The sequence below is a fragment of the Pyrus communis genome, chromosome 10 (genome assembly GCF_963583255.1).
Source record: "Pyrus communis chromosome 10, drPyrComm1.1, whole genome shotgun sequence".
Taxonomy (NCBI): Eukaryota; Viridiplantae; Streptophyta; class Magnoliopsida; order Rosales; family Rosaceae; genus Pyrus; species Pyrus communis.
The window spans coordinates 26,100,345-26,119,697 of NC_084812.1; the positions used below are offsets into that span (position 1 = coordinate 26,100,345).

General features: G+C 37.8%; 1 protein-coding gene and 1 pseudogene across 1 annotated transcript; one reads left to right on the forward strand and one right to left on the reverse strand.

The window, feature by feature from the left end:
* Nucleotides 1-3,181: 3,181 nt before the first annotated feature.
* On the reverse strand, nt 3,182-5,057 carry LOC137748096 (LEAF RUST 10 DISEASE-RESISTANCE LOCUS RECEPTOR-LIKE PROTEIN KINASE-like 2.2; annotated as a pseudogene).
* Nucleotides 5,058-11,990: 6,933 nt separating this feature from the next.
* On the forward strand, nt 11,991-15,419 carry LOC137748097 (putative disease resistance protein RGA3). The gene has a single exon (XM_068488186.1). The coding sequence runs from the start codon at nt 11,991-11,993 to the stop codon at nt 15,417-15,419; it is 3,429 nt and encodes a 1,142-aa protein (XP_068344287.1).
* Nucleotides 15,420-19,353: the final 3,934 nt, after the last annotated feature.

The window sequence follows — 19,353 nt, forward strand, 5'->3', positions numbered from 1 at the left end:
CAAAGATGGAACTCTCGTCACTCACAGGATTTAGATTAAGGTTGCACATCATCATGAGAGAAAGGGTAAAGAGAAGATTTGAAGAGGGAGGAGATGGCATCGACGCCGCCGTGAGGGAGGCGTGCAGGTGTGGGCTGGTTGGGTTTATACAGTGGTGTGGTTTTTTAATTTTCTTTTTGTTTTATGCTATTTCAACTAAAGTTGACGTGGCAAAATATTAGTAGTTATTTTAAGTCCTTAAAGGTCATTGTATAAGAGGAGATATTTGTCAATGACATTTATATTTTAAAGTGGGCAAAGATGTAAGATAATGGGGGTGGAATTAACACCAATCTTATTTATTTGGTATTTTTTTCGTGAAACTTGATGAGTCTATTTTAGACTGCCATATAGTAATACCAAGAGAAACCCCAACTTACATCAAAATGAGTTGATGCTATAGTCTAATAATATTTGTCTCCCCTCACGTAGTAAGAAATTTTAGCTTTAAATGTCATAAATCACGTGTTTGACACCAAAATTATCGGTTGCCAAGATAAATAAGTTTTGATTATCTAATGAAGCTATCTAAGGTTTTTATGCCCTAAAATGGGCTCACTTACAAGTTTACAACTGATTCCAGGCTACAATATTGAATTAAAGTGTTTGCTTCAAAGTCAGGCTTTGAGATTATAGCTAAAAAGCTAAAGATTTTGCTGAAGTGAAATTGGGTTTGTGCTGAAATGCAGTTGGGTTGATTGAAGAATCACTCAAGGTTTTGTATAGACGTGGAGATTGAATTTAACAAACGTTCTGAGCTTGAAGGTCTTTGGAAGTATTTATAGGTAGTGGAAAAGGAGGAACATCAATCTTATCATTGAGATGGCGCATGGGTAGTTCGAACATTTAGCGCTGACAATGATTGTAATTTCTAGTTGGTGGCCTTTAGTTGTGTCTTATGGCGTTTCGCAAGATTATCGCAATGACATCATCTTGTTGAATGACGTGTTCATTTGGCATACAAGGAGGCGAGATATTCCCAAACTTGATTTTTGTATGGCAAACATGCTTCGGAAAGAACCGAGTCCGAGCTCTCGGATGGGTTGGAGTAATGTAAGGGTTGTCCGAGCCCTTTAATAAGATCCTAGATTGGGCTTCGAAGTGGATGGGCCGGAATCGTACGATTTTGGGTAAATAAAATTTGACTTAGGCCCCCATACCAGTCCTTACTTTTATTGTGGTTCAAACAAATCTTACATCGAACTAATGAATTGAAGCAAAAGAGTTTAGCTTTTGTTATGGTTTATTCTTTACTCCAACAATTATGAGAAAAATCGTTTAATATGTGCATGACAAAAGGAATCTTATTCTTTCTTTTTGTTGTATACACATTCTACGGTCCTTTCCCATATGCAGCTGTTCCTTATTTGCAAACGCAGGCGTAGCCACATTGACTAGAACATATGTGTTTCCCTCTATGCACGCGACTTTAAAACTCACTTACCGCAGTTTAGATTAAGGAAAACTAACGAAAAGTCCAAAAAAACTTTGTTTTAATGAAAAATAACAAATAAATGTGTAATGAATAGTACCAGAGAAGTGTAAAAAGGAACCGGATCCCCTATGGATCCCAAAAAACTGAGACCACTAATCAATGAATCCGGGTTGTTGAAATTTGATTCAGCGGCTAGAATTATTATAACTTTTAGAAGAGCTCTCTATTTGCAGTTGTTGGATCAAATTTTAATGGCCCAAATTTTTTGCTCAGGAAGCTCAATTTTTGGGGATCCAATTCCAGGTAAAAATATGGTTTTTCGTTAAAAGTAAACTATACCGAGAACATTTCGTTAAAACTCAATAAATTTAAAGTAGAATATCGCTAGTATAAAAAAGAAAATATCTTTCCCTGTTCGAGTTACAGAGACATACCTTGCAGTTTAGATTAATCTAAATTTCGTGTTTGTGCTTGATGTATAAGAACTCTAGTCTTCATCTGTTGTTTCATTCCACTATGCTGTGTTAAATTTTGTTATGGCGACTGAAAATGATCGAAAGGAAAAGGCGATGGAGCAATTTCCTTATTTCCCTCCAACATCTGACATCTGCACTGCATTGCTCATAAGAGGTCTTGCATCAGGTGAATGCTAAATGCACAAAACATAGTGCCTCTCCTAATTCATTGGTGTCAAACATGTTCCAGATCCACCTCGGAAGTCATTGTTTTTGTTTCCGCACTGCTCTCATTGCTTCATTTACTAACGGGACAATAAATGAAAGGAGTGGAACAAAGTGTCGCTTCGGGAAACATGGGTATTGAAAATCTTAAAAACCCGTAGGTTCCCAATTTTAAAGGAATTCCTGCCAAGATGACGGATCCTGCCGTAGGTGCCTCTACATGAGCTTCGGGTAACCAAATATGAACTGGTACAAAAATTGTCTTTTGAATTCCCTTCCTTCTCCTTATGTGTCCATGTATGTATGTTTTATGGGTATAATCGTTACTGGAATTTTACGACAATTCCATTTAAATAATTGTCTTGTCTTAATAATTAATCTTGATCCTCCTGCTAGTTCATATTTAACTACTCTTTTCTTTTTCCTGCAGAGTATGACTGCAGCTCAGCAGATATAAATCCTATTGGGGGCAGGATTATCGGACATTTCTGCGAGGGGCTGCCACACATCTTGGTTACGTGTCCTTGGAAGAAGTTGAAGAAGATCCACCTGCTGCGGAACTGGAGACTATTTGTTCCAATCATGTCAGCTAGCAACTCATCCTATCCAAACGAAATAGGTGGATCTAATGCTGCATTCAACTTGCTCTAATAGTAATATAGTTATATCGATATTCAATCTTAACTAGTTCTACGAAAATGGTGATTATGATTTGTCAAGGTTCATGATGCTGGTGCATATACATATATATACGACGTTGTTTTTTTCACTAATCTTCTACGGGGTCTTCATTTAAAAAATTTCTCGACTGCTAATAAGGAAATATGAATTGAAATACCACCGTGAAGTTTCTTTAACTTTTATCGCAACCTTTTCTTTTACAAAAACCAGAACAATGAGCATACATGTTATAGAATAAATGCATTACATTCTACAACAGTAAATGAAATAATTTCATGAAAGTGTCAAAACCAACAATATATTTATTCTTTTGTCTTACACACGCAACCATCAATCTCTTTACCTGTTAAAAAGTAGCTAGCTCATTTTCACATTTGTTCTGCACAGCAGTGTTACAAGGGTGCTTGCATTGTGCAGAAGTCTTTGTGGCTGATGCAGAAGAACTCGAGTCTTCATCTGTTCCACTATGTTGTGTTAAATTTCCTTGCGGCGACTGCAAATGCTGGAAAGGAGAAGGCGGTGAAGCAATTTCCTTATGTCCCTCCAACATCTGCACTTCATTGCTCATGAGAGGTCTTGCTTCCGGTGCGTGCTGAATGCACAGCAGAGCTACCATTATCATCCTCTCTGCTTTTTCTTTGTCTTGTTCTTCAATCCCACAAAACGACAGCACCTCTTCTAATTCATTGTTGTCAAACATGTTCCAGATCCACCTCGGAAGCCATTCGCGTGACTCATTTACATCCTCATCAAAATTTCTCCTCCTTCCAACAACCTCAAAGAGAAGCATGCCAAAACTGTAAACATGGCACTTGTGAGTAACCGGATAAGGCTTTCACATCTCTGGTGCTGCATATCCGGGTGTCCCTCTTCCCTTGGTTAACAACATTTGACTGCTTCCCCTGTTGCAAAGCTTGGCAAGTTCAAAATCTGCGACCTTTGGATTCAAATTCTTATCGAGAAGTACATTCCGGGGCTTAATATCATAATGAATGATTCACACTCCTCATGCAGATAAGCCAACCCTTTTGCTGTTTGGACTGTGATATTGTGCAGCTTCTCCAAACCTATTTCTCTATGCTCACTAAACAAGAACTTGTCAAGTGATCCATTCTCCATGTACTCATAGACAAGTGCTCGCATTTCGTGGTCAAAGCAGAAGCCGTATAGTTTTACCAAATTCATGTGGTAAGTTCTTCCCAAGGTGCCAACTTTCGCCATGAATTGATCTTCGACTATCTTATCCCCAGTGTTTGTAAGCACCTTGACATGTTGCTAAGAAACCCCTTGACCGTCGGAAACTCAACTTGTGAGCTTCGAACTTGCTGCAATTCGGGTGTTAAGTCGATTGCTACATCGTCGGATGAATGATTTGGATTCAAAGACTTGTCGATACTACTGTAACTGTTTGCTATCCGGGCATATGCCGGATAGCGCTTCCTGTCTTTTTCAAGCAATCAATGATGGCATATACGATGGCTACAATTGCAATGGTCACCACCACACTAGAAACTGAAAACAAATCTAATTAAAAACAAACTTACAAAAAAAATTATAGCAGTGATGATAGACTGTAAAATAAGTCATACAAATAATCCAGTTGTGCTCATGACCCGATCATTAAGTCTTTGTTTACGATCCTGAACACGATGTGATTATCAAACGTGTTACAAGATAATAACACAATTTGTTCATATAATGTTCATAAATACAAATACAAATACACATAAATATAATGTCTAAGTTAAATAAAGGAAATTGTTATTAGCACTTCAAAAATTTCATTCTACACTCCAAACTTTTTAAATTAGGAAAGAAAAATACACTTGTGAGGAGTGTAGAATGAGATTTTTGGAGTGCCAATAACACTTCCCTAAATAAAAGGGTTAAAATTGTCATTTCACCTGCAATCATATAAATAGCTCCTTACGTGTTTGACAAATTACAAGATTTACATAGACGTGTTAATACCAATTTCGTGTTAAGCAGGTTGACCCGAAACACGAATTTTTCATTAACATTTGAGACCATGTTTGCAGCAAGTAGAAACTAGCAAGCAGAAGCATCATATTTTCCTAAACATTTGTTGCCTGCAGCTTCTGGAGATGCTACAGTGGCTACTTACCAGCAGATAAGGCCACTGCCCATTGCATTGAGGAATTGAATTGGTTCTGAATTTCTTGGAAGTCATTAGATTCACTATTTTGAAATGCACCCGACATGGTTTCTGTCTTGCCAAAGTTTTTTTGAAGAACGAAGAAAGTAGGGCTTAATACAAACATACACACACACACACACACACACACACACATATACATATATGATTTGCTTAATTTCTTCGAGGAAATAGGAGGGAAGTTGCCAGTGCATTATACATGATTTGGACCATAACTTGTCAAAACGAGTATAATAATTATTATTTTTTAAGTTTACTATTATTAAGAGGAAGGAGACGAGACGAATGAATAGAAACCCAACATCCTATTCACTAGGATATGAGAACTACATGTGACTATAATTAATTAATTGTAGATATCATTAGTTAATCCGGAATCCTCTCCATGATTGTAACAGTATTATAAATTTCAATTGTAATTGAGATTAATATTCTTCAAACATCAATACAAATAGTCATTTGGAATTGTTATTAGCACTCCAAAAATCTCATTCTACACTCCAAAAATCTCATTTTACATTCCAAACTTACTATATTGAGAAAAAAAAAATACACTTATGAAAATTTTTGAAATGCCAATAACACTTCCTATAATCATTTTCCACATAATATTATTCGTCATAAATTTTGCCCTTGATCTTTAGGGTTTTCTCTCTCTCTTGTCGTCCAATACAGCCAACACAGAGAAAAAATAAATAAAAAATCACAAACCAGTTATTTGTCTCCACCATTTTTCGGTTTCCTGTCGTCCACCCTTTGATCTCTTTTGTTTACCCACTTGTATCCTAGCCTTTTGTCGTCTCTGCATCACTCACACACGCAAAACATAATAAATAAATAACAAACCTAACTTCCTGCGTTTTCCAATTACGCTATTAGTTTAATCTTTTGTCCATTACTTCCTTCAAGTTTTTGTTTTCCTCCTAATTGCATCTCTTCTGGGCAATTGCCAAGACTACGGCAACACGGCAGCCATAAGCCGCTTCAAAATTGCCAAGACTATGGCAACACGGCAGCCATAAGCCGCACCAATTCTTTGGTGCGGCCCCAGCCCACAACATACCACCCCAGCTTTCTCAATGCGTGGGTCCAGTCAACAACATTCAGCTGTCCGTCCCAAGTGCAGGTCCAATCTATTACACCTCCCTGCTCCAGTAGCCTGCACAACACCGCTTACGGCCTAACTCGTCTCCTTCTATTGTTGGACCAGCTTTGGCGTTCCAACTGCGACACCTCTCAACACACTCATCAGACTTGCCCGCATCGCTCTAGTAGGCCTACTTCGGCCCCGCCCTTCGCCGAACCTCAATTTTCATAGAAACTAGAACCAGTTTGGTATTCTGACACAGGTGCTACCAATTATATGATGAGTCAATCGTCTTTGGTTTCTCACATGCAACCTTATGCAGGTCCTTCTAACGTCTATTTGAGTAATGGTGATACTATGCACATTTCTTATACCTGTAGCATCCCTCTTTCATTTGGTTCTTCCAATTTTAATCTTCGCAATACCTTTTTTTATCTCACACCTTATGGGTTGAAACCGTTCTTTTTGGTCATCCTCCAACTTATTCTCATCTTCGTGTGTTTGGTTGTCTTTGTTTTGCTCACCTTGAACCTTATTTTGCTCATAAGTTAGAAAGTCATTCTAAAACATGTGTCTTTTTAGGATATAGCCAGCATCATAAAGTTTACCGTTGTCTTAATCCCTCCACTAGTCATGTCTATGTATCTCGTCATGTTATTTTTAGAGTAGTCCTATCCACACATCCATTTTTACTTTTCACACACCCTTCTCAATTTTTGGCCTTTGATCGAATGAATTGAAAAAAATCAATGGCAACAAAATTAACAAGGATATGTGAATGATACTTTCTTATTTTTAACGATCTTTTCCTTATAGTACTTTGCAGGTATTGCCATCCTTGAATTATACGGAACTTCCCATCACATAGGCCATCTCACTCAAATGTTGCACAAACTCATTATGCCATCCTTGTCACCTGGCCAACATACCACCAATTCAGCCTAGTGCCCCTATACTAGTCCCTTGAATGTACAAGTCTACAATTCAAGCCATCCTTGAATTATACGGAACTTCCCATCACCTAGGCCATCTCACTCAAATATTGCACAAACTCATTCTGCCATCCTTGTCACTTGGCCAACACACCACCAATTCAGCATAGTGCCCTTATAATAGTCCCTTGAGTGTACGAATCTCCGGTGCGAGCCATCCTACTGCACAGGCCTTCACCTGCCTTCTCTAGGTCTGCCTTAGACCTATCATCCCCTTATGGCCCATCCACCTCATGGGGCCTGCCTCTTGACCCCAAAATCCATCATTGCTTGCCTCTCAAAGCCTACGTGATTCTGGGCTTTAGATCTCATCAGGGCCCTCGCCCCGCTTTTGGAACTTTGCTTCGCTTAGGGCCCAAGCCCATTTTATATGTCATTCGGCTTAGCTCAAGCCCCAATCCAATTACATGATAGGTCATAATAGGCCCGTGCCCATCCCTTCCTTTGATGCCATTAGGCCTACACCCACTTATTTGCCAACTATCACTAGCATGTGCCCATTCCTTCACTAGTAGCTTCTGGGCTCGTGTCTAATCCTATAGCAATTCCTTTGTCTACAGCATCCACTAATCCTATGGTTATGCAGCTTCGTGACAGGATCATTTAAACCAAAAACCACATTGATGGCACTGTGCGGTATCCTCTTTCGCATGCTTTTTTACCTTCTCTTGAAATTGATGAACCTACATGTTTTTCACAAGCCTCTAAACATCCACACTTCCACCTAGCCATGACAGAGCAAATGAATGCTCTCTTGCGTAATCAAACATGGTCTCATGTGCCTTTTCATCCACGTCAGAATATCATTGGTTGCAAATGGGTTTTTCATATCAAGCGTAATTTAGATGGCTCAGTTGAAAGGTATCAAGCTCGTCATATGACGAAGGACTTTTGTCAGCGGCCAAACATTGACTATGCCGAGACTTTTAGATGGCTATGTTAAAAGGTATCAAGCACGTCATGTGGCAAAGGACTTTCATCGCCAACCAAATATTGACTATGCCGATGCTTTTAGCCTTGTCATTAAGCCTACCACTATTCGCACTGTTCTCAGTCTTTCTGTTTTCGAGATTGACCTTTATGTCAATTAGATGTCAAAAATGCATTTCTTATGAGTTTCTTCAGGAAGATGTTTACATGGCTCAGCCTTTCGCTTTGTTGACCCCGCACACCCTCACCATGTGTATCGACTTCATATATCTCTCTATCATCTTAAACAGGCTCCTTGTGCTTAGTTTAACCGATTATGTTCTTTCCCCCTAATTCTTGGATTTACTCAAAGTACTACTGAGTCCTATCTTTTTATATGTGAGCGCCTAACTCACAACATATTTTTGCTTCTTTATATGGATGATATTGTTGTCACTAGTACCTACCTCGATCTTATTAGACAGTTTGTTGATCTCATTGGTAAACAATTTGTTAGACAGTTTGTTGATCTCATTGGTAAACAGTTTGACATTAAGGATTTAGGTTATCTCAGTTACTTTTTGGGCTTACATGTTACTCATGACTCCACTAGTCTACATGTTCACCAACGTAAATATGTTCATGATTTACTTACGAAGTTTGATAAGGTTTCTTGTAAGCCGTCATATTGTTTCCTGCTTCTGTGCTGAGTTTGAATATCACTCCTTTACTCATGCATGTGTTGAGACCACTTGGGTTTGCTTTCTTCTTGGTAAGCTTGGGGTTCGATTGAGTACTCATATTTTATTGCGTTGTGATAATTTGAGTGCTACCTATTTTGCTGCTAATTCGGTCCATCATGCAAGCAGACGTCATGTTGAACTCGATTACTTTGTCTGTGAAAAAGTGGCTATTAGTAGTCATCATGTTGCTTATATTCCATTTGCTGATAACCGGCCGATCTTCTCACTAAAGCCTTTCATCAGCCTCGTCATGGACTTCTTTTTTCCAAAATTGTCCCATCCGCTCCTCTAATTTGTACGGGGGCAGGGAATGTTAGATTATCATTGATTCATCTGAAATCCTCTCCATGATTGTAGCATGTATTATAGGAATGTAATTTCCAATTGTAATTAGTGTAGGATTCATATATCAAAACAGACTAGTATAACCCTATATATATTGTAATATTTTTCACACATCAATACAAGGAGTTATATTTCTTGCTACAATACAAAACTAGTCAATTCTTCGCTTGTAAGTGAGAGGTCATGTTCGATTCTCTACTAATGAAAATTTTAATCATATTATTGCTAGCCCATTATGAGACTTAACACCAGTTTGGTACCGCTTAACTTTTTAAAAAAGCAGGTATGAAAAAAAGCACCCTGTTTTTTTGTGTTTGGTAAACTTTCACAATTAGCTTTTTTTTTCATAGTTTTGGGTGAAAAAAAAAACTAAAAAGGCAAAGCAGCAAAACCCAGCTTTGGAAAACCAGCTTTTTTATCACAATACACGGGTGAACAGTGCCATTACATGAATTTTTCGAAATGGCAACCTTACCCTTTCTTCTCTTTCTCCTTCATCCCAATTCTAGACTTCATCCCCTTTCTCCAGTCGTTCTCCGGCGCCGTACTACCTAGATTCACCACCTATCCCCTCTATCTCTTCTTACTCCCTAGATTTGCCACCCCATCTCTCTCCTAATCGCCACCAAATACACCCATCGCCACCTCGCAGACCATGATCCTAACCCATTCCCTGCTAGATGATAACCTAGATCCCACCCATTTATCCACCACCGCACCTTCCAAAACATGTAATGCCCTGGAAATCGAAATGCAGGAAATAGAAATAAGAGTGAGGACGAAGGTTCCAGATCGCCAGAATTGAAAGAGAAATGTGAAAGGGACGAAGGTGGGTGAGGACTTTGAAATTTCAGGAGGGATCATTGATGAAAAATGGAAGAAAAGCTAGAAACATTTTGGCATAACGAAATATAAAGAAAGAATAATGAAAAAGCTAGAAAGAAAGGGAAACAAAGAAGAAAGGAAAAAGGAAACAATCATGAACTTTTTGGTAGAAAGAAAAAGAAGGAAAGAAAAAGAAAGGAAGAAAAGCCCATAAGTTATGGTTTTTTTTTTTTTTTTTTTTTTTTTGTCATTTTACACAATCACAACTATTTTATATATTTACCAAATACTATAACACTGTTTATTATTATTATTATTATTATTAAAAGCACTTTTACAATTATCGTTACCAAACACTTTACTTCTTTATTGTACAACCACTTATTCTTACAACACAGCAGAAACAATTTTTTTTTTCAAAGCACATCAATATCAAACTAACCCTTAGCCTACCTCTTCCTCCTTAGTGCAAAGAATATTGTTTGTTAAAAAAAAAAAAAAAGAAGTCAATTTTCAATTAAAAAAACATTTTTCTTTTTTTTTTCTTTCTCTTTATGACAAAAAAAAAATGTGAAAAAAAAAGATAGAAAATGTTATCCAAAAAGAGAAACTGGATCTGCAAACTCATAATCTAGTGGGCTGAACTAAGTATCAGCCCATTAATCTAGTTAATAGGCGTGGTTAGGTCCAAACCATATCTGGCCCCAATACGCATTTCTAATGGCAAGAAACAACAAACACTAGTTAAGTCATGAATGTTAACTTATTGTACAGAGGCTAAAAGACAGCAACGCTACGTCAGTTGTTAGGTCACTTGATGCCCGTGTGATAGGCACATGACCACTTTTTTAAACAACACTCTTATACCCTTTGTTTTCTTGCATGTGATATAAAGCTAATCTAAAAGCGTGGATAGTACTGTATTAAATTACTAACTCGTGTTAGCGTTTGAGTGCTTATATATATATATATGTATATACATATTGGCCCATATAATTAATGGCAGGGTTGCTATTATATTTGGATCATTGCATTGCATGTGATATAGGAGATGGGCTGAGGTCAAATTATCCGGGCCCTGATGGGTTTGTATTATGGAGTAAGTAACATGGCAATCTAACGACAAGCCGGATCAATTTTTTAATATTTTCACACCGACTATGCACGTGGCACACATTACAGCGTACTAATCAAAACTTACTAATTTAAAACCCTGTCCGAGCCCTTGGATAAGATATTAGATTGGGCCTCGAAGTTGGTAGTCTGGAATCGGGCGATTTTGGGTAAACAAAAATAGACTCGGCCTCATAGCTGGCCTTTTTTTTTATGGTCCAAACAAATTTTTCATCGAAGCAATGAATTGAAGCAAGAGAGTTTAGCTTTTGTTATGGTTTATTCTTTACTTCAGCGGTTACGGGAAACATCTTGTAATGTGTGCATGCACAAAAGAAATCTCATTCTTTTTTAATTGTATACACATTCTATGATCTTTTTTCATATGCTTTAAATTTGAACTATTCTCAAGACGCTGGCGTAGCCACATTGACTATAATGGATGTGCTCCCCCCCTCCCTCATGCACCCGAGGTTTAAACTCACTCACTACATGTTTAGATTAGTTTAAAGTATAAAATTGCTTGTATAAATAAAATTAAAAAATTAAAAAAAAAGATATGTATCTATTCGAGTTATAGAGACATACCTTGCTTTGCTCGGGATCAATGAATTCTCAGTCTACGATTACTTAATTTTCACATTCGATGCCAAGTTATCAACCAAGGTTCTAAGGTGGGGAGAATGGTTGTAGCATTGGGATCAAGCTAACAAACGAAGCAAGTTAAGAATAAAGCTTTCTTGTTTTGTTTATTTACCTTTTGATTTTCAATCTTGTTCATCTAAGAATCGCATCATTAACAAGTTAGAATCATATACTTTGCTTAAGTATTAGTTAGTAGAGATATGGATGCAACGCTATATAAATATTAGCAGCGAGGATCCATCTTAGATCACCAAATTCTTACTTCCTACAATCAACTCTATACTTTCAGCTTTGCTTTAATCTTATCCTCAATCAAGACGATGGCGGAAGGGGTCCTATTCAACATTGCCGAAGGAATCATTGGAAGCTTGCAGAAACTTGCTCGTGAAGAGTTCGGATTGCTTTACGGTGTCAAAGATGAGCTCAAAAAGCTTGAGAAGACAGTTACCAAAATCAAAAATGTTCTTCTTGATGCAGAAGAAAAGAAGGCAAACCATGAAGTCACAGAGTGGCTGAAAAGCCTAGAAGATGCAGTTTACGATGTTGATGACTTGCTAGATGAATTCTACACTGAAGCTCGGTGGAGGCAAATGGTAATTGGAAATAAAATTTCAAAGCAGGTACGCCTCTTTTTCTCAAGCTCAAACCAAATTGTTTTTCGGCTAAAGATCGGTCATAAGATAAAAGAAATTAGGGAGACACTTAATGTGATTGAGACCGACAGAGGGTTTCACTTAGATGAGCGTCTCCAAGAGGCACGAGTTCTAACTAGAGAGAGGGAAACTCACTCTTTTGTCCGTAAGGAAGAAATCATAGGGAGGGATAAAGAGAAAAGGGAAATTGTAGGACTTCTGTTACATCCTATTCCTGAAGAGAATGTGTCAATCATTTCCTTAGTTGGGATTGGAGGTTTGGGAAAAACTGCACTAGCCCAACTTGTTTTCAACGACGAGACAGTCAAAAAACATTTTGAGTTGAAAATATGGATATGCGTCTCTGATAAATTTGAGTTGAATGTGCTTGTTAAAAAAATCATTGAGTCCGTAACTAGTACGACACAGGGAAACCTTGAGTTGGATCAATTGCAAAATGACCTCCGAAAACTAATAGATGGAAAGAAATACCTCCTTGTGTTAGATGATGTATGGAATGAAAATAGGGAAAAATGGCTTAGTTTGAAAAGCTTGTTGATGGGTGGTGCAAGAGGTAGTAGAATATTGATAACTACTCGTAGTAAAGTTGTTGCAAATATCTCAGACACAAATAAACAATATATCCTGGGGGGCTTGGAAAAAAAAGAATCTTGGTCTTTATTTAAGCAAATGGCCTTCAAAACAGAACAAGAGTCAGAAAATCCAAGTATTAAGGAAATTGGGGAAGAGATTGTTGGAAAATGTAAGGGCATCCCACTTGCTATAAGGACGACAGGGCGAATGCTCTACTCTAAGAATCAGGAAAATGAATGGTTGGCTTTCAAGAATAACGACCTTTCAAAAGTAAATCAGGAAGCAATTGATATTTTACCAACACTTAAGCTAAGCTATGATATCCTCCCATCACATTTGAAACATTGTTTTGCATATTGTAGCTTGTTCCCCAAAGATTATGAGATTGATATAAAGACATTGGTTAACCTCTGGGTGGCACAAGGGTTTGTTAAGTCTTTAGGTCAAAGCAAGAGTTTGGAAGATGTTGGTTATGAATATTTTTTGGAATTGGCATGGAGATCTTTTTTCCAAGAGGTAACATATGATGTGTTTGGTATGATAAGTAGTTGTAAAATGCACGACCTCATGCATGACCTTGCAAAATCAGTGTCTGGGATGGAAATCACCATAGTAGTTGAAAAGGAGGATAATTTTTCTGAAAAACTTCGTCATGTGTCTTTTGATTATTCAATTGGTCAGTTGTTAATTGAAAAAATTCCTACATCTTTGCTAAGGGCACATAAGTTGAGGACATTTGTATATGTTGACGAATATTGGCTCTTTTTTCATGATGATGGGTCTATTAAGTCATTTTGCAATGCAATTGCTTCAAATTTCAAGTCATTGCGCATATTGATTCTGTATGCATTGGGTATCAGAGCATTACCAAATTCCATACGTAAATTGAGACATTTAAGATATCTCGATCTTAGAAGAAATCCCATTGAGAGGCTCCCAAAGTGGATAGTTAGACTTCAGAATCTGCAAACCCTAAATCTGTCATATTGTGATATGCTTGTGGAACTGCCAAGAGACATTAATAAATTGTTCAATTTAAGGCATCTCATGGTAGATGGGTGTATCAGATTGAATCATATGCCGGATGGATTGAGAGAATTGACTTGTCTTCGGACATTGGATAGATTTGTTTTGAGTGAAGACAGTTGCATTACAGGGGGCGGTGCTGGGCTTGGCGTGTTGAACAGGCTTAACAACTTGATGGGAAGTATGAGCATTGAAAATTTGTGGAATGGGAAAAATATGGTGTCAGAAGCAATCTCTGCAAATATGAAGGAAAAACAGAGTCTTACTTCGTTGTCTTTGGGGTGGAAGGAAAATATTACAAGTGATGTCAATGAGGCTGAAAATGGTGAAATGTTATTGGAAGCACTGCAACCTCATTCAAATTTGAAAGAGTTATCGGTGTATTTTTTTGACGGTGTGAAGTTTGCAGGTTGGCTTTCTTCTCTCACAAATATTGTTAATCTCAGTTTGAAGGAATGCAAAACATGTCAGTATCTCCCGTCGTTTGATCATTTACCTCGTCTTAAGGTTCTTAGACTTGATGGGCTTAATGCTTTGGAGAACATTTCAGATGCTTCATCGTCAGCGTCGCGAATTCCATTCTTCCCCTCCTTAAAGGAAATTTACCTATGGAGTTGTCCTAATCTAAAGGGATGGTGGAAGCAGAGTGCTCTAATTGGCTCCTCAACGACAGAGTATGAGCATCAACATATACAGCAGTCATCGCTTTCATTTCCCTGTCTTTCTCTATTACATGTCCGGGATTGTCCTAACCTAACTTCCATGCCACTCTATCCACATCTTGAAGACGAGCTGTCCTTGGTTAATACCAGCTTGAAGCCATTAGAAGAGACGATGATGATCGGTGATGAAGACATTTTGGCACCAGCAGAAACAACATCATCTGCTTGTACATGTTGTTCCCTCTTCTCTATTTTCTCTCCTTTAGTCTCTGGAGCATCTGGCCCGCATGTCTCCCCTTCCTCCTCTTCTCCTCTTTCCAAATTAATAAGTTTGGAAATTATAGACATTGAGGATATAGAATGTGTTCCAGAGAGATGGCTGTGCAATCTCACTTCTCTCAAGAATTTGAGTTTGTACCGATGTCGTAGACTGAGGTGTATACCTTTGTCCCCGTCTCCGAGCATCCAACATCTCACCACACTTGATTGTCTAGAGATAAATTGCTGCAACGAGCTGGATTTGTGGAAGGATGATGAGAGTTTCTTGCAGTGGAAATCCCTAAGGAGCCTTCGTACCCTCCGTATTTCTGAATGTGATCGTTTGATAAAGTTGCCGCAAGGAATAGGTAACCTCATATCCCTTTCCGAACTAGTCATTGGACATTGCCGTAATTTAGCATCACTGCCAGAAGGGATGTGTCGCCTCACCTCTTTAGAGACACTGCGGATTTACAACTGCTCCAGCGTATTAAGGCAAAGATGCGAGAAAGAAAGAGGTGAGGACTGGTCTAAGATTGCTCACATCCCAAATATTAACTTCTCTGACATCTGGTGACAGACGGGAGTCAGCTAATGTTCTGGTATCTTTTCTAACTTCTTCTGATTTCCATTTTACATTTCAATAAATCCAAATTAATATCCAAACTATGTTTGTCTGTCAAACCAGAACCATTCATTCAGTTAACCGAAGCGCCCTTTCTATGTCGGTGGCTCAAGATTCGTTCCTCGTTGAAACTTTATGCTTCATCTCTACAATTGTTTACGCTCGCACAACAGCGTGGTGGTGTATGTGTATCAAATGGTTGCAGCCTGCACTTCTTTTACCTTTTAACTTTGCTCTTTTCCTTGTATATATCTTCTTTGTTTCATTTCAAGAGGGGTAAGGTTTATGTCCTCCCTTCTTTTTCATGTAATTTTTCTCTTCTTTTTTTATTTTTATTGTATGAGGGGTAAGGTTTATGTCTCCCCCTGACTAGGTGTACATTATTTTTCATTATCAATAAAATTTCCCTCGTACCGCCGAGGTTTTATCAAAAGAAAAAAAAGTTGTATAAATTATAGGGTGAAATATGACTTTATCTGTTATGCTTTAAAGATTACAATCTTAAAATGAACCAAATCCAAGCCAAACCGAATAGACCAAATTGAAAATAAACTGAAATGAACAAAAAAATTGAAAAAATCCGAGCCGAATCGAACAGTTATTTTAGTTTGGTTTTTAGTTCCGGTAAAAAATAAAACCGAATAGAACTGAACCCACTTTGATACTAAGTGATACAAGAAACCTCTCCTTAGTAATACTCAAGTTTTAATTTTCAGTTATTTCCTGGTGACTTTTATTTTAAAGAGTGCACACATGTACATTAAGCAAACGTGTTTACATGTTTTTGTTGCCCTATGTTTCTAATACCTTCTCTCTGTACAAGGTGATTTATGTTATACAGTATTCTAATTTTAAAAACTCGAAGACGGTCGCACAAACAATTTAAAAAACTCAAATGCAAGAAGACGGTCGTACAAACAATGTTAAATGGCCTAAACCACGTGCTTAGCTACAAAAGGGAAGGTTAAAGAATTTATGGCGTACGTGCATCGTTTTCCACAAGCATACAGTAGGTTAATTGTTTGAAGAGCATATGTTTCTTTTGAATAGAACATTAACCGTCAACACCTAACTGTGCATAACAGATTCAAGGGGAAGATAACTGAGCCTTCCAGGTTCCAGGAAGGAAATTCAAACACCTCTCCCGATATACACGTGTGAATTAAATGTAACTTAGCAACCACAACAAGTGGTCCAGTAGTAAGGACAAGGATTGTGGTTCTCTAATAAACAAAAAAATATGGGAGGTCTCATATTTGATAAATAAATACTTAGAGCTAATGAGTCTACTTGACTGTGATTATGGATAAGTTGAAAATTTTCATTACCTCTTCAGATTCAAAATTGGTGGATAACCGTGGCTTGCCACCAAAACTCACTGAATTAAATGTAACGGCTATAGGTTGTTACCATTAAGTCCTAACAAACAATAACTAATATTGAACCATTGATAGGTCCATTAGGTCATCAAGGCAAATTCAGCGATCCACCAGTCCTTCCAGTATAATCCATAATGCTGTGATGTAGCAGTAGGTCCCAAAAAATTCACACAGCTACTTTTTTTTTCCCCATCTTTTTGTTCTTAATGTTATAATTTATATGGAAAATGCAAGTAGTACTAAAAGTAAATAAATCAATAAAGTAAAAAATAAAAGAAAATTGTCACTCGTATTTTAAAAATTCAATTGTGCACTTCATTGTTTCTAATTAAAATGAAAAAATTATGTGCACAACTAGATTTTTAGAGTTACAATAATAGAGGAGCTCTTAATGTCGAAACGTAGTAGCGTAACCCTCTTTTCTTAATGTATGTCATTGAGCCCGCGCCTACTTTTTCACCAACCATCATTGGGCCCGTGCCCATTCCTTCACTAGCAACTTCTGGGCCTGTGCCCCATCCTCCAACAGTTCCCTCGTCTATAACATCCACCCATCCTATGGTCACGCAGCTACTTTTTCACCAACCATCATTGGGCCCGTGCCCATTCCTTCACTAGCAACTTCTGGGCCTGTGCCCCATCCTCCAACAGTTCCCTCGTCTATAACATCCACCCATCCTATGGTCACGCAGCTTCGTGACAGGATTATTCAAACCAAAAACCAAAATGATGGTATTGTGTGGTATCCTTTTTTGCATGCTTTTTTACCTTCTCTTGAAACTGACGAACCTACATGTTTTTCACAGGCATCTAAACATCCACATTGTTGTCTAGCCATGACGGAGGAAATTAATGCTCTCTTGTGTAATCAAACATGGTCTCTTGTGCCTTCTCATCCACGTCTGAATATCGTTGGTTGCAAATGGGTTTTTCGTATCAAGCGTAATGTAGATGGCTCTGTTGAAAGGTATCAAGCTCGTCATGTGGCGAAGGATTTTCGTCAGCGGCCAAACATTGATTATGCCGAGACTTTTAGATGGCTCTATTGAAAGGTATTAAGCTCGTCATGTGACGAAGGACTTTCGTCAACGGCCAAATGTTGACTATGCCAAGGTTATTAGCCTTGTCATTAAACCTACCACTATTCGCACTGTTCTCAGTTTCGTTGTTTTTGGGATTGACGTTTACGTTACTTAGATGTCAAAAATGCATTTCTTATGAGTTTCTTCAGGAAGATGTTTACATGGCTCATCCCCTAGCTTTGTTGACCCTGCACGCCCCCACTATGTTTATCGACTTCATAAATCTCTCTATCATCTCAAGCAGGCTCCTTGTGCTTGGTTTAACCGATTATGTTCTTTCCTCTTAACTCTTGGATTTACTCAAAGTACTACTGAATCCTCTCTTTTTATATGTCGGTGCCTAACTCACAACATATTTGTGCTTCTTTATGTGGATGATATTGTTGTCACTGGTAGCTACCTTGATCTTATTAGATAGTTTATTGATCTCATTGTTAAACAGTTTGACATTAAGGATTTAGGTTCTTTCAATTACTTTTTGGGGCTTACAGGTTACTCATGACTCCACTAGCCTACAAGTTCACCAACGTAAATATGTTCATGATTTACTTATGAAGTTTGATAGTGTTTATTGTAATCCGGCATTCTGTTTCCTGCTCCTGTGCTAAGTTTGAATATCACTCCCTTGCTCATGCATATGTTGAGACCACTTGGGTTTGCTTTCTTCTTGGTGAGCTTAGGGTTTGATTGAGTACTCATATTTTATTGCATTGTGATAATTTGAGTGCTACATATTTTGCTGCTAATTTGGTTCATCATTCAAGCAGGCGTCACATTGAACTCGATTACTGTGTTCGTGAAAAAGTGGCTATTGGTAGTCATGGTGTTGGTTATATTCCCTCTACTGATAACCAGCCGATCTTCTCACTAAAGCCCTTCATTAGCCTCGTCATGGACTTTTTTTTTCCAAACTTGTCCCATCCGCTCCTTGAGCGGCGACAGGGTGGGGCGGGGAATGTTAGATTATCATTGATTGATTAATCTGAAATCTTCTCTGTGATTGTAGCATGTATTATAGGAATGTAATTTCCAATTGTAATTAGTATAGGATTCCTACGTCAGTATAGATTAATATAACCCTATATATATTGTAATATTTTTCAGACATAATTACAAGGAGTCATATTTCTACAATACAAAACTACTCAATTCTTCGCTTGTAAGTGAGAGGTCATGTTGGGTTCTCGCCAAAAGCGAATTTGAACCATATTATTGCTAGTCCATTGTGAGGTACCTCATCCCCCTTAGTGCAGAGCATATTGTTTGTTAAAAAAAAAAATAGTCAACTTCAATTTTTTTTTTTAATTTTTTTTCTTCGCTTTATGACAAAAAAAAATGTGAAAAAAAGATATAAAATGTTATCCAAAAAGAGAAACTGGACCTGCAAACTCATAACCTAGTGGGCTGGACTAAGTATGAGCCCAT